At 47.6% G+C, this 15,538-nt stretch overlaps 1 protein-coding gene across 11 annotated transcripts in view; it reads left to right on the plus strand.

Annotated features, from left to right (window-relative positions):
* The window catches only part of LOC140391729 (disks large homolog 2-like), a 1,606,854-nt gene that overhangs the window by 787,914 nt on the left and 803,402 nt on the right, over positions 1 to 15,538 (plus strand). For all 11 annotated transcript variants that reach the window (XM_072476520.1, XM_072476521.1, XM_072476522.1 and 8 more), the window contains one exon: positions 11,852 to 11,990. In XM_072476520.1, coding sequence (XP_072332621.1) covers positions 11,852 to 11,990 — 139 coding nt within the window. The remainder of the gene's footprint in view (positions 1 to 11,851; positions 11,991 to 15,538) is intronic.

Consider the following 15,538-nt stretch of genomic DNA (forward strand, 5'->3'; position numbering starts at 1 on the left):
GTGCTCAGGCCCGGGAACAAGATGCCTGCCTCTCCTCCATAACATCAAGTAGAGTCTCAATCCCCGCTTAAGTTAAATGAGGTGCCGCTGTTCGGGGTGCCATCTTGTTGGCTGGAATGAGCGTGTGTGGAGAACGGAATGCTTATATGTGGCTGCAGCTTGTCAGGCTCATGAGTGCCAGTCCTGGCCCTTGCGAATCAGACGGCATCTTGCATTGGAATTGCACTAGTTCCATGTGGTGCCAGTGCTAGCCCGTTACGGGTTCTGAATTTCTCCGGGACCGACACCACCTTTGTCAACGTAGAACACTCGCGATTCAGTCCCGGCGTCGGTACCATATATCTCCAGAAAGCCTGTTGACTGTGTGTACTGCATGTTCTAAACTACAGGGACCCTGAATGAATGACCAGGGGCTGGTTTAGCACAGGGCTAAATCGCTGGCTTTGAAAGCAGACCAAGGCAGGCCAGCAGCCGGTTCAATTCCCGTACCAGCCTCCCCGAACAGCCGGCGGAATGTGGCGACTAGGGGCTTTTCACAGTAACTTCATTTGAATCCTACAATAAGCGATTTTCATTTCATTTGTTTTCATTTTCATGATTCGACAAATAAGACTCTTACCGGCAGCAAACCAAAGACCCTAATCTGCAAGCTTACTGTGAAGAAAGTGTGCTAAAAACACCATCATCGGAAGCAAAGACTCTTAGTTTTTTACTTTCATCCTTATTATTTTTCACCCCTTTCTCCTTTTGTTCTGTGTGTGTGGGTAGAGGGTGGGACTGTAAAATGTGTGTTAGGTATTAGCCTGTCATTATCCAGTTTTATTAACCGTATCTTTCATGATAGTTCTTGGTGGAAATAAACAGTAACTGTGTTTAAATGTACAAACCTGGTGACTGTATCTATTGGGCAGCCAAGGGCCAAAGACTTTGGGGTATTTTTATAAGAATTATTGGTTATTTCGCTTGTTCTGTGACTCCGGGATGAGTCGGGTTGGAATTGACTGCGCACTTGCCCAGGGGGTTATAACACTAGTTAGAGGAACATCACAAGAAGAGCAAGCCTAGAAGAAGTGCTGAGAAGATTTAGAGATGTGGGAATCCAACTGAAGCGTGAGAAGCGCACTTTTCAAGCTAATGAAGTCACTTACCTAGGGTTCAAAATGGGCAAAAACGGCCTACACACCCACTCGAAGGTGAGATGAGAGCCATAACAGAAGACCCAGCACTTAAGAATGTGGCAGAATTACTGGTATGTGCCCCTTAACTGGTATGTGAAAGCCAATAATAATGAAGGCTCATTGATTCATAGAATACCACAATCCCGAAGGAGGCCATTCACCTCATCAAGTCTGTGTTGACTCATTCGAAGACCAATCCAGACAGTTGCCCTCCTCTGCTCTTTCCCCACATCACTGGATAATTGGATAAATTATTTATACAAATCTCTTTTAAAAAAAATATATTTAGAGTACCCAATTCATTTTTTCCAATTAAGGGGCAATTTAGCGTGGCCAATCCACCTACACTGCACATCTTTGGGTTGTGGGGGCGAAACCCACGCAGACACAGGGAGAATGTGCAAACTCCACACAGACAGTGACCCAGAGCCGGGATCGAACCTGGGACCTCGGCGCCGTGAGGCGGCAGGGCTAACCCACTACGCCACCGTTCTGCCCTATACAAATCTCTTTTGAAAGATGTTACTGAATCTGCGTTCAACACATTATTGTGCAGCAGTTCATTTCACATTTTAACCATTTGTTCAGCCATTGAATACATGTTCTCTTTATTTACTCTAACTAAACCTTTTTTGATTTCAAACACCTCTATTAAATCTCCTCCTCGCCTTCTGCCAAATACAGCTTCTCCAGGCTATTCACACAATTCAACATCATTCGTGGAACCAACCTAGTAAAGCTCTTCTATATCCCATTCAAAGCTTTCACAGCCTTCCTTAATTGTATTGTCCTGAATGGTGCCAAACTAGCATTTTCATATATGCATTTAAAGTTATTTTTAGCTTCAGCATTCTATGCTTGGGGTAGGGGAGCAATTTTAACAAAACAATGAGCATGTTTGGGTTGGGTTGGGATGGGTTGGGTGGATGGTTTATGTTTTGAAAATCAGATTTGAGCAGCACAGTAGCACAGTGGTTAGCACTGTTGCTTCACAGTGCCAGGGACCCGGGTTCAATTCCCGGCTTGGGGCATTGACTGTGCGGAGTCTGCACGTTCTCCCCATGTCTGTGTGGGTTTCCTCCAGGTGCTCTGGTTTTCCTCCCTCAAGTTCCGAAAGACGTGTGCTTGTTAGGTGATTTGGATATTCTGAATTCTCCCTCAGTTACCCGAGCAGGCGTCATAGTGTGGTGCCGAGGGGATTTTCACAGTAAGTTCAATGCAATGTTAATGTAAGCCTACTTGTGATACTAATAAAGATTATTCTCATTGTTATTATTATTACCCACCCACGCCCATCTCCAAACTGCCCACTTTCAGCTTTAGCTGAGACAGCAAGGTGGGTGAGCAACCATCACTCTCAGAGTCAGAGCGTTGGTACTTTAAACGTAATAATGAGAAATAAAAAGAAAGACTTAAATTGATATAGCACCTTTCTTGACACCTGGCATCTCAAAGCGAATGTGTACGTTTTTTTTTCTAAGTTTAGGAAACACAGCAGCCAATTTGTGCACAGCATGATCCCGCGAATTACAATATGATAATGACCAACTTATCGGTTTCTTTTGATGTTGGTTGAGGGCTTAATATTGGCCTGAACACTGGGGAAATGCTTGGGTCTCCTTTTACATCCAACTCAGAGGGTCAATGGGGCCTCCGTTTAACATCGCTTCCAGCAGATAGCATAGCAATCCCACAGTATTCACTGATAAGTCAGCTGGAATTTTGTGCTCAATAATTGGAGTGGGACTTGAATTGAAAATCGTCTAACTCAGAGACAACAGTGTTACCAACTGAGCCAGATAAAGGAGAGTGCAAAATACAGGCCACATTATTGTTCTGTCTGTTGATTTTAAATTTGGTAGACCAATGTTTCCAAGCCTTGGGAAACTCAACAACTACCTCCGGTTAAAACTTCCATTATACCAAACTCCTAGACCTCAATTTATAGCCCATCATGTTTATGCACTCAGCAGACACAGAAGTGGGTGCGAAATACGTTTTAAATCATAGTCAGTCCCAGAGCGCATTTTCATGCTGGTTGGCCAATTGACGGGCATCCAGAGCGAAACCACTCTGTGAAAGGCTGAGCACTGCTGGAGAGGGCAGGTGCTGAGAAGAGGGAGGGTGCAGGCTGGCGTTTCCAATGTGCTTCCTCATGGGGACAGCTGCTATGGAGCTGCTTCAGAGAACTGCTGGCCCATGAAAAAAAAACAATGTTAAAAATACCCCCGCCCCCCACCTCAACTCACCTATAAGGGGGTCATCAAGCCACCCCCCCCCCCCCCCCCCCCCCACACCCCACCTCATGCCATGGCACCCCTGGGACCGATCCCCGTCAGTAATAAAATGTCAGCTTGGCACCTCAATGCCAGCCTGGCACCCTGTCAGTGCCCATGCAGGCTGGGCACTTTGGCAGTGCCATGCTGACAATGACATGGCACTGCCAGGGTGCTAAGCTGGCACTGCCAGGTTCCAGGCTGGCACCAGAAGTGCCAGGTACTATCCTGCCCAGAGGGCAAGCATCTTGGGGTCTCCGATCCTCTGGGAGAACCTAATGACTACCAATCTGTCTGGTCCCCTTTTGTGGGGACCAGTGCTTAATGGCGCTCGCCCGAGTTCTCCGAGGCAAAGGGGATAGATTGCAATGCCATGGTTACCTCAGAAGACTGCACATTACAGTGCAACAGTCTCGCCCTAATATGCAGATTTGCCAAAAAGCTATCCCATCCATTGTGAGACCACGTTAGATATTGCGACGCGAAGCAAGCCAGGTAGATCCCGGGAGAAAGATCTCCCATATTCACTGGCCACGGCATGCTGAATTTCAGGCACTGGTAGATCGTCCCATGGTATGGGAACATAGGAATTAGGAGCAGAAGTAGGCAATCCAGACTTTCAAGCCTGCTCCACCATTCAATCAGATCATGGCTGATCTCTTCCTGGTCTCAAAATCCACCATCCCGTCTTTTGCCCATATCCCTTTTAACCGTTTTTAAAATCAGAAATATATCCGTCTACGTTTTGAAATCATTTAATGGTTCAGACTCCACCGCACTATGGGGCAGCGAGTTCCAGAAATTCACCGCCCACTGCAATAAGTAGTTCATCCTCATCTCAGTTCAAAATCAACCGCCTCAAAACCTATATCCGTGACCTCTCATTCTAGACTGCCCCACAAGGGGGAACATTTGGTCTATGTTTACTTTATCAATCCCATTTAATATTTTATACACTCGATCAGATCCCCTATAAACCCAAAAGTATAAACCCAAACTGTTTAATCTCTCCTCATAAGTCAACCCTTTCAACCCCGGAATTAATCTGGTGAACCTCCTCTGAACTGTATCTAATGCCACCACATTCTTCCTCAAATAAGGAGACCAAAACTCCAGATCAGGGGCGTCATTCTCCGACCCCCCGCCGTGTCGGAGAATGGCCGTTGACCGCCGTGAATCCCGCCCCCGCCCCCGCCGAAGTCTCCGGTACCGGAGATTGGGCGGGGGCGGGAATTGGGCCGTGCCGGTTGGCGGGACCCCCCGCTCAATTCTCCGGCCCGAATGGGCCGAAGTCCCGCCCAGAAATTGCCTGTCCCGCCGGCGTAAATCAAAGCTGGTATTTACCGGCGGGACCAGGCGGCGTGGGCGGGCTCCGGGGTCCTGGGGGGGCGCGGGGCGATCTGATCCCGGGGGTTGCCCCCACGGTGGCCTTGCCCGCGATCGGGGCCCACCGATCCGTGGGCGGGCCTGTGCCGTGGGGGCACTCTTTCCCTTCCACCTCCGCCACGGTCTCCACCATGGCGGAGGCGTTAGAGACTCTCCCCACTGTGCATGCACGGGAAACTGTCGGCGGCCGCTGACGCTCCCGCGCATGCGCCGCATTTCCGCGCCAGTTGGCGGGGTACCAAACGCCATTTCCGCCAGCTGGCGGGGCAACAAACGCCATTTCCGCCAGCTGGCGGGGCGGAAATCCCTCCGGCACCGGCCTAGCCCCTCAATGTTGGGGCTCGGCCCCCAAAGATGCGGAGCATTCCGCACCTTTGGGCCGGCACGATGCCCGTCTGATTGGCGCCGTTTTTGGCGCCAGTCGGCGGACATCGCGCCGTTGGGGGAGAATTTCGCCCCTGGCCTCACCAATACCCTGCACAATTGCAACAACATTTCTCTACTTTTCTACTCCAGTCCTTTTGCAATAAATGCTAACATTCCATTTGCCTTTTTAATTATATGCTGTCCCTGCATACCAATGTTCTGCGACTCATGTCAAAGACACCCAGATCTCTCTGCCAGACGCATCTTGAATCTGCTTTCAGTATGTTTAATTGTGTGTTTCTAAGCAAGAAAGGGTTAAACCTTCAGTTCACTTCACGTCAAACAAATTTGCCTACATGTCTGTGAGTTTTGGTTTCATTTCAAACTGTGCCTGCATTATCATTAAAGGTTTACAATGTGAAAGCAAACAGGGTTTAAACAATAAACAGACTGTTACTTAGTAACCAAGGGCCCACATTCAAAAGCATAAGTATTTGTGGTTCAGTTGAAACCAGTGTTATGGGCTAGGGTTTAAAGAACCCCAAAGTGTATCATGGAGTTCACCTGACCCACAACTTTTAATAGATTGTGGTATGGGGAGCACACGGCCCCCTCTACAGGTGTGGTACAGCAGAAATGGAAAAGCATTTTTTAAGCAAAACAATGTTTATTCTATGAACTCAAGTTAACCTTTTTAAAACATACAGTGAACATCTTAGCAACCATCAATTCAAATATAACCCCCAAAGAATACAACACTGTCCTTTTAACATCCATAAAAACCTTTAAAACACAAAGATCAGGTTTAAATTCACTATTGAGAGCAGTTATTAGTTTTCAATCACCAAAGGATCGATTTATAGTCTTTGGATTACGGAGAGAGAGACTAATACACCTTCTGGGATGACTGCAGCTATTCAGCTCTGAAAACTAAACTGAAACACACCCTGCAGCAAACAGCCTAAAATGAAAGTAAAAAGCTGACAGACAGCCCAGCTCCACCCACACCCTGACATCACTGATAAATACCAATTTCTTAAAGGTACATTTCTTAAACACCCATTTCTTAAAGATACTCTCACATGACACTCAGTTAACATTTTTCATATATTATTCCTACTTTTGCTTTAAGTAGAAATACAGCCTGCCTTCAGAAAGCTACAATAGCTTTGCTGATTAAATGAGATGGGAAAAAACTTTATTATTATCATCACCGCTTAATCAATAGAGACAGTGTGGAAATTAATGTTAATTAATGTTAATTACACTGAAGGAAATTTCAAAAGGTAAACTGACCTAGCTTGCAAAGTAAAGTGTCAATCACAGCTTGGTCTATTTAATATTGTTTTGTGTGGCTAACAAAACTAGTGTGCAGAAAATGTTACAACGTATTTCCGAATTATTTAGTGTGGAGGTCTGGGGCTGGATTCTCCGATCCCCGACACTGAAATCAAGTTAGGTGAGGGGGCGGGGAATCCCCGATGACGCCCAAATTGGGGTGGTGTCGCTTTCGCGGTGCTCCGCCCCATGAAAAGCGCCGTACTCTAGGAGTACGCCGCACGCCTTATCCACGGCCTCAGGCAATGGCCCGCGATGCTCCATCCCCGACCGGCCCAGTTCCCGATGGCGTGGGACACGTGTGATTTCACCCGTCATGAACTCAGCGTGGCGGCTGCGGATTCAGTTCAGCGGGCCGCTCCGTGGGCAGGGGACCTTCAGTCGGGGCTGTGGGCACTGTGGGGTCCAGGGCGCGCGAGAGGCCGAAGTGAGGTACTATTTTTGCAGTCCGGGTCCGTGGGCTAAGTCCGCCATGAAGCACAGCGCAGGTGCTGCAGGCCGGCGCCCTGCGCATGCGCGGCCACGGACCCGGCAATGTCCGGGCCGTATCGGCAGCTAGAGCTGGGAGCTCTACGTTGCATCCCCACGCCGGCGTGGGACTTAGTCTCCCAAATGGAGAATCCAGCCCTTGATGATTTTCGAGAGTGCTAGTTCTTCACAAGAGAACATATGCAGTTCCGTCAGTTACATTGGAGCAACATCAGATGCTTTCAGGCAGCGAGGTAAAGCATGGTTGCACCCTGGTGCAAACTCTCTGTAGTATATTCTCCTCCATGCTGCTATTGTGTGCTTCTGAATGACTCAAGTGAAGGGGTCCACCGACATATCAGAGCTGAGGTCAATCTGTTTAGCTTTACAGGACTGCACTCCAAAACTAAAAAGCATAAATGCCAGTCTGTGAGTTGCAATTTGCTGATGACGCCACACTGACGTCCAGCAGCGAAGTTCACTTGCAGCAGCTTGTAGATTGGTTCCCCCAAGTCTACAAGGAGTTTGGACTGACAATCAGCATTAGGATAATTAAGGTTATGGGCTAGGACCTAGAGATACCACTGCCTTACTCTGGGGATTGCCGTCAGCTTCACATACCTTGAATCATCAATCACCTGCAACCTGTTCTCTGATGTAGAAATCAGTGCCAGGTCTGTCAAGGCCCCAGCAACCATGTCAAATTTGAGAAGACAAGTGTGAACCAATAACAAACGAAGAGGAAATTTAAAGCTCCGTATGTACGAGTCTTGTGTTTTCAGCACACTGTACAGTAGTGAAGCCTGGCCAAATTATGCAAACCAAGAAAAGTGATTGGTTTCTACCTCCACTGTATAATACAAATATTGGGCAATGCCTGCTTAGATAGAGTGCTGAATATGAAAGTACACCAGGATGTGTGCATTGCCAATCTGTTTGTCCTGTTGAATCAACGATGAATCCATTGGCTAGGCCATATCTACCAAATGGATGATGGCCACATTCCCATTGACAAGCTCTATGGTGAGGTTGCTATTGGCACAAGATCAACAGGTCACTCACATCTGTGGTACAAGGACAATTGACCAGTAATGGAGTTAAAGCATAGGAATTTCATCCTGCTTAATGGAATGCCTGGAGAAAATCTGTCAGGAAGGAATTTTCCACCGATTGTGGAAAAGAGAGCCCGACAAAAGGAAATAACACGAGTCACTCGCAGGCTAACACTATTCATCTCGGCCAGCTGTGAAAGAGATTGCCATTCATGAATTAGCCTCTACAGCCACAACAGATGATATTCAATCCAGAAATAGTATATACCCCGAGTGCAGTCCGTTGTCTCCCCAGCTGGACGGAGAAACCCGCCACCTGTCTTTCCATCTCTATATTTGAAGGTCCCTTGCGATTCTCTCCAAAAGTGGCTCCCACCTGGATGGCTTCAAGAATGGCCCACCTGTCAAATTTTCAATCTCGCCATCTGAGATTCTTTCCCTCTACCTCTGAGTACACTCAAACTTCACCATCCCAGCACAACCTCAGATCAGTAAGAAGTCTTACAACACCAAATTAAAGTCCAACAGGTTTGTTTCAAATCACTAGCTTTCGGAGCACTACTCCTTCCTCACCCCAGTCCAACGCCGGCATCTCCACAACCTCAGATCAGCATGCCAAGCAGATCATCACTGCTCCAAAAGAATACATTTGCCCCAGTGGCCTGTAACACAGAGTCACTAACCTTCAACTGCCTTCTTGAATCTTCCAGGTTTCTGTTATGTCCAAGTTCCTTAAAGTCTGCTCCCTGCAGTCCTTTTTTCGAGTTGGAGCCTGTCACTCTGCCCCTCTCTTATAACTTAATTTAACAGAGCTTTCTCTGTCCCCTGTTTTTAATCCTTTACCTGGGACTTCCTTTTGGGACCTCTCCCTATCCAACTTCCTTGTTTGGGACCTTCCCATAACATGCTCCCTGGAACACATACTCATGATAGTGCTCTGTATCAGGTCATCTGACCTGCCTTTTCGAGCTGTTCTTCTTTCTTCTGGTCAGGCACTTAAGGCTGGTCCTCGGCCTGAAGAATATAAAAATGTTGCACTGTGCATGTGTGGCCTGTTCACAACCGGCACATACACAAAAGCCCAAGGATAGTTGGGAATCTCGAATTCTGAACTTCAAACTAAGGTAAGTATAGATTTAATCCCAATGGCAATTTCTTGGCCAATAAGAATTGACTTGCCAAGAATTGACTTGCCAACCAATCAGCATCCCTTTTCTCCTATTTTGATTGTTTAAAATTTGGCTTTCTTGTGTTTGTCCTGATATGTGCAAGGTGAAAAGTTTCACAACCTGTCTCCTTTCTCAGAAATGATGGGAGGGATTCTCCGACACCACGCCGGCACGGTCGGCACGAAGCCGGTCGGGGGCCGCTCAACGCGGCTACCCCGGCGATTCTCCCAGCGCGATGGGCCGAGTGCCCGCCGAGTTAGGCCGAGTCCCGTTGGCGCCATTCTTGTATGGTCCTACATGGCGGGACCTCGGAGTTCATGTTGTTGGGGGTGGCCTGGTGGGGGGAGGCGGATCCGACCTTGGGGGGGGGGGGGGGGGGGGTGGAGAGGGCCTCCGCGGTGGCCTGGCCCGCGATTGGGGCCTACCGATCGGCAGCTAGTCTTATCCTGGTGGGGGCCTATGTTCCTCCGCGCTGGGCCCCTGTAGCTCTCCACCATGTTGCATCGGGGCTGGCGCGGAGAAGGCAACGCACGCACATGCGCGAACTCGCGCTGGCTGCAGCGCGCATGCGTGGACCCATGGTGCCTGTTCTGATGCCTGGATCGGCAGCTGGAGCAACGTGAGGCTCTCTAGTGCTTTGCTGGCCCCCTGTGTGGCGCAGGATCGCTGCCCCGAGGGGCCTGTTGGCGCCGTCACAAAATGCTCCGGCGTTTACGACAGCCTCAACACTTAGCCCCAGGATCAGAGAATCTCGCCTAATACTTCCCACATTTGAATGATATGAGCAAATGTCTGTCACACCGCACATTAATAGAAACCCCCACTGCCCCGGCACAGGTTTGCCTTGCTCGGCTGCCAACCTGGCAGTGCCAACCGGTGCCAGGAGTATGTGCCAGGGGCAGTTGGGGCAGTGCCAGTGGGAAGTGCCAGGGAACTGCCAAGGCATGATCCTATCGCCCCCCCCCCCCCACCCCCCCTACCGGGGGGCTATACTTAACTTTGAGCCCCCAAAGCAGTTTTAAACCTCACCAATGTGACATCACATCAGTGAGGTATGAATATTTAGTGAAAGGGGGGATCATGTTCCATGAAGGCCCGTGAATAATAAAATTGATTAAAATCCAATTAAATGAGTTTTCCACCCTTTGCGGGTGTGAATTGCATAATGTCACCGGCGAGGAAAATTGGAAAACATGGGACGTATTCTCCAAAGTGTTGACGCCGGGCAGAATTTGTGGACTTTCACAACATCAAAACTGGTGCCGAACCTGGATCAATTCAGCAACTGTTAAGGGGCTAGTACGGGTGCCACGTGGAACACAGTCGAATCCAATGAGAAACAGTGCGGAATTTGCCGGGTCCGTGATTGACACTCGGGAGGCTGACAAGCTGCAGCCGCACATACACATTACAATCCCCATGTACACTCATCCCAGTCAACAAGATGGAGTGCGCCCATACAGCTGATGGGTCGGCCGGGGCTAGAGGGCACCTAGGGAGGTGGCCTACAACCCGTGGCCCTAAGTTCACAGTGGGCTGTTAGCGGCATGCGCAGCTGCATAGCTGCCTTGCCAGCTGCAGCAATGGTGTTCCGTGCGCATCCACCCCGACCCACAGCCACCACCTGGTCACCCCCCCCGCTACTCCCTCCAGTCCTGGCAGAAGCCCTCCAGCCAGCGGCACAACTGTCAGCAAACTGTGGCGATGTAGGACACCTTCCGTACCGCCTATCTCTCCCTCAGCAGCCACAATGCCGGTTTCATGATTTTTAAAAGCACAAATGAACTCAGCCCATCGGAGGCGGAGCATCGCGGAGGCCTGGGAGAATACCGGGTCGGGCAGACTAATGACACGCAAATGGTGTTTACTGTACGTGCGTTCTGGATCGCATTGTCGCCGCTGTAAAATGACAGAAAATTGAGATTTGGCATCAAATCAGCACCCGCCGCGATTTTGGCGTCGGAATCTATTCCCTGCCCAATCACGCTTTGCAGTTTCGCCAGCAGCCAACGGAGAATCCCGCCCACGATCTCCCCAGGGAGAATCGTGCTTTTCGATTCTCACCAGGGGCGTCATTCTCCGCCGGCGGGAGTCTCCGTTTTGCCGGCACCCGGGGGTTTCCCGACGGCGTGGGGCTGCCCCACAATGGGAAACCCCATTGACCGGCCGGCGGGTTGGGGTAGAAATGTGGCGGGGCGGGATGGAGAATTTTGCTCCAGATTTTCTGCCCATGTCTCCGTTCTCTCAGATGACAACTGCAGGCTGAAAATTGCCTGCAATAAGGGGCTTGGAAAACAACAAGGACTGTAAAGGATTTCAGAAACACAGATTGGTGAGTAGAATATGCAGATACAACTAAAGATGAAGGTTGAAGTGATATATTATTTTTGGGGGGGGAGGGGGAAAGTTCCAGTTCTTTGGCTGTTTGGTTCAATATTTTTTTAACCTTGTTGATTGTTACATTGCTCTGGTTGCACATGTTTGACATCATCTCTCCTAAAATTTCCATATAATATATACCATTCAATTTATTGTCACCAATTAAAATATAATGCAGAAATGCATTATTGAAGAATTTTACAAGCAAATAAGATTGTCTGTTTTATGTTTTGTTTTAGCTTATTCCCCTCCAATGGAGAGTCACATCTTCTCCTTAGCTGGGAATGATGACATACTGGAGACCTCATTGCCACAGATCTCATCGGGAAGATATTCTCCTCTTCCAAAACAATTGCTTGGAGAAGATGACGTCAGCAGGTAAATTTGCTGTGGACACAGGTTGTGTGTGTATTTATTTTAAATTTTGATTCTAACCTAGAAGTGTTTGTAAAAACTAATCTTAAGCAAATGTCAAAATCTGTGTAGGAAAGTGAAAACACTGGGCGCGATTCTCCGAAATGGAGACAGAGTGTTCGCGCCGTCGTGAAAGCCGTCGCACTTCACGACGGCACGAAACGGGCGCGGGCAGTAGCGATTCTGGCCCCCATCGGGGGCTAGCATGCGCTGGAGCGGTTCACGCCGCTCCAGCCTCCCGCCTGGCGCCAAATGGGCGCCGCGCCAACCCGAGCATGTGCAGTTGGGCCGCGCCTGGTCCTGGCCACTGTTAGGAGGTCTGTACATAACTCCCATTATGTTTTTTTTGCCTTTGTGGTTCCTCAACTCAACCCACACAGACTCCACATCAGCTGACCCTATGTCGTTTAGTGCTATTGATTTAATTTCATTCCTAATTAACAAGGCAACCCCACCCCCTCTGCCCACCTCTCTGTCTTTCGATAGGTTGTGAATCCCTGGATGTTTAAATGCCAGTCCTGAACCCCCTGCAACCATGTCTCTGTGATGCCTACCACATCATACCTGCCAGTCACAATCTGGGCCACAAGCTCATCTACCTTGTTCCGTACACTGCGCGCATTTAAATATAGCATCTTTAACTCTCTATTGACCGTCCCTTTTTGTTTTTGTAGTGTGGTGGACCTTGGTTTACTGAGCCTTTCCATACACTGCGTCATATTTTGTGAGATGGGGACTATCGTAACCTCTCCTGAGTTCTGTCTTTTCGTGCTTTTTTGTATTCCTAAGCAGCTACGCTTCCCACTGATTACTTCACCTCTTGATTCCCTGACTTTCCCTTCCCCCCAATCTCTAGTTTAAAGTCCTATTGACCACCCTATTTACTCTTTTCGCCAGAACACTGGTCCCAGCTCGGTTCAGGTGGAGACCATCCCAACGGTATAGGGCCCCCCTGTCCCAAAACTGATGCCAGTGTCCCATGAAAAGGAACCTCTCTTTCCCACACCCCTCTTTCAGCCACGTGTTAACTTCCCTTATTCTTGCCTCCCTATGCCAATTTGCACGTGGCTCGGGCAGTAATCCAGAGATTATGACCCTTGAGGACCTGTTTTTTAATTTGAATCCTAGCTCTTTATAATCTCTAAACAGGTCCTCTTTCCTAGACATGCCTATAATTAATCAATCCTAAGAGCGACCTTAATTGTGTCACACTTTGAGGATGAGCTGCTTCTAAGATTGTTGATGTTTCATCAGCTCCATGTGTAAGCTATCTTTGTCGATGATATGACCAAAGTAATTTATGGATATGATGAATATAAGAAACCATCATAATTTATCGTTTGTATTTTTACAGTAATATTATGAAAACCTCGGTTAAAATGCTTACAGACAGTATGGCCGCTAAAGTTGTGGTTAAAAGTGAGGTAGTGAGCAATTTTTGGAGGGAAGGTTTGCTAATAAATATTAAAAGCCATTTTGTTTGCCGAAAGAGAGTTAATATTGTGTTGTTACAGTTTGAGACTGGCTAAACAAATCAGGCACATCTTGAAATGGCAATGGATAATAGCCTGCACACAATACTGGGTTAATAGTTGCTTAACAATCTTCACAAATTCTCATTGAGCCATCACGTTTTAACACAGGAACTATTGCTATTGCCCAATCACTTGTAGCAGTGGGTTCAATGATTCCTGTTCGTACTCGTCTTTCTAGTTCTTCTTCAACTTTTGGCCTGATGGCAGATGGTATAGTTTTATCTTTGAGACATTTGGGTGTACTGTCTGGCTTGATTTTTAGGTGTACCACAACTCCAGTCATAGATTCTCGCGAATCTTCGAACACTTTCTCGTACTTCATCAGAAATTGTTGCAAGTTGCTCCTTGAATTCACTAGTTGATTTACTGCTTCCTAGTTAAGTCTAATATTTGCCAACCATGCTCTGTCACATAGAGCTTGAAAATTTCCATGGAAAAGTGAAGAAGCAATTTCACCATCTGTCCATTTGCTTCTACTTCCACCATAATGCATCCTTTTAATGGTATGACCTCTTCAGTGTATATCGATAGGATCACATTCAACAGTTGTATAGGCAGATGTGTCAGCTTTCGATGATACATTGTCTCATGTATTAATGATACTGTTGTACCTGTATCAATTCCATTTTAATCTTCAAGCTTTAGATACGCTCAAAAACATTGTTGATAGCCCCGCATTCATAAGATGCCTAGCTTCAGCTCCTGCAGTAGCTCGGTTACATTGCCCTATAAATTATCTTGAGTTTTGTCCACCGGGTAATAGACATGACTAGTCTCTTTAGGTACGTTTTTTCCTGCACATTCTTGGTGTAGGAGAGGTTTTGTGAGCTCAACATGCCTTGGCGATATGGCCTTTCTTGTACAATTCGTGCATGTATTTGCTTTACTCCAGCATTCCAGCGCTGAGTGTCCAATCTGTGTGCATTGGTGATATACTTGCAACCTTGTTCCTTGTGGTATTTATTTTGTGGATCTTCATTCCAACCCCTTCCTGTGAAGGATCTCTCATTGCAAGCTCCATAGATGTGGCAACTTCCATCGTAGCTTTTAGAGGTAAATCACTTACAGTAAGCAATTTCCTCTGAATAGCTTAATTCTAGAGCCCACAAACCAGCCTGTCACGAAGAGTATCATCAAGTGTTGAACCAAATTCACAATATTTTGCCAACCTCCTTAAAGTCACTATAAATTGTAAAAAGCTTTCACCTTCTTCCTGACTACAGTCCTGAAAACAAAACCTTTCTGCAATCAATAACAGTCTAGGAGAGAAATGCCCCTCCACGATTTTCATTAATTCAATGTAGGCCTTATCTCCTGGTTTTGCCAGGGGAACTAAATTTTATTGCAGCATAAATGTTATATGCCCAACTGAACTGAGAAATGTTGTGACGCTGAGACCTCCGGATATAATAGAGCTCATATTTTATATGAGATATAATTAGTGTTGTGTTATGCTGCTTCGCATAACACAGGCTGCTACGTGATGCAGTCTTAACTAAATGATGCTCCAAATTCTGAAATGAGTTTGTAGCCCAGGAGTTTGCAGGCAGCTGGAAGGATTGTGGGGGGCTTCTTGATTCTCTTGAAGTCCACCTGCGAAATCAGGTTGGCGAAGGCACCTGTGTCCAGTTTGAACTGGATGGGGCAGTGGTTGACCTTCATCACTGCATGCCATTCGTCCTCGGTGTCCGGTGTGGCATATTCACACTTCGTAATAATGCCCACTCAGTAAGTGTTGTCCAGGTATTCATCATCTGGATCCATCGCACTGCCTGGATCAGTCATGCATTCGGTGTTGCACACTTCTGATGCGCCGCAGTCGGAATTGGGAGCCCTGGCTCCTGACTGGTGGTGCAGATCTCCACAGGGCTGCATGGTGGTTTGGTTTCCCACAGTTTAAACAGTGTTTGCCTCTTGCAGGGCAGTTTTTTAAAAAATGGGCGGTGCCGCAGTTTGCACATGTCATGACGTCGGCGT

Source organism: Scyliorhinus torazame, chromosome 15 (genome assembly GCF_047496885.1).
Source record: "Scyliorhinus torazame isolate Kashiwa2021f chromosome 15, sScyTor2.1, whole genome shotgun sequence".
Lineage (NCBI taxonomy): Eukaryota > Metazoa > Chordata > Chondrichthyes > Carcharhiniformes > Scyliorhinidae > Scyliorhinus > Scyliorhinus torazame.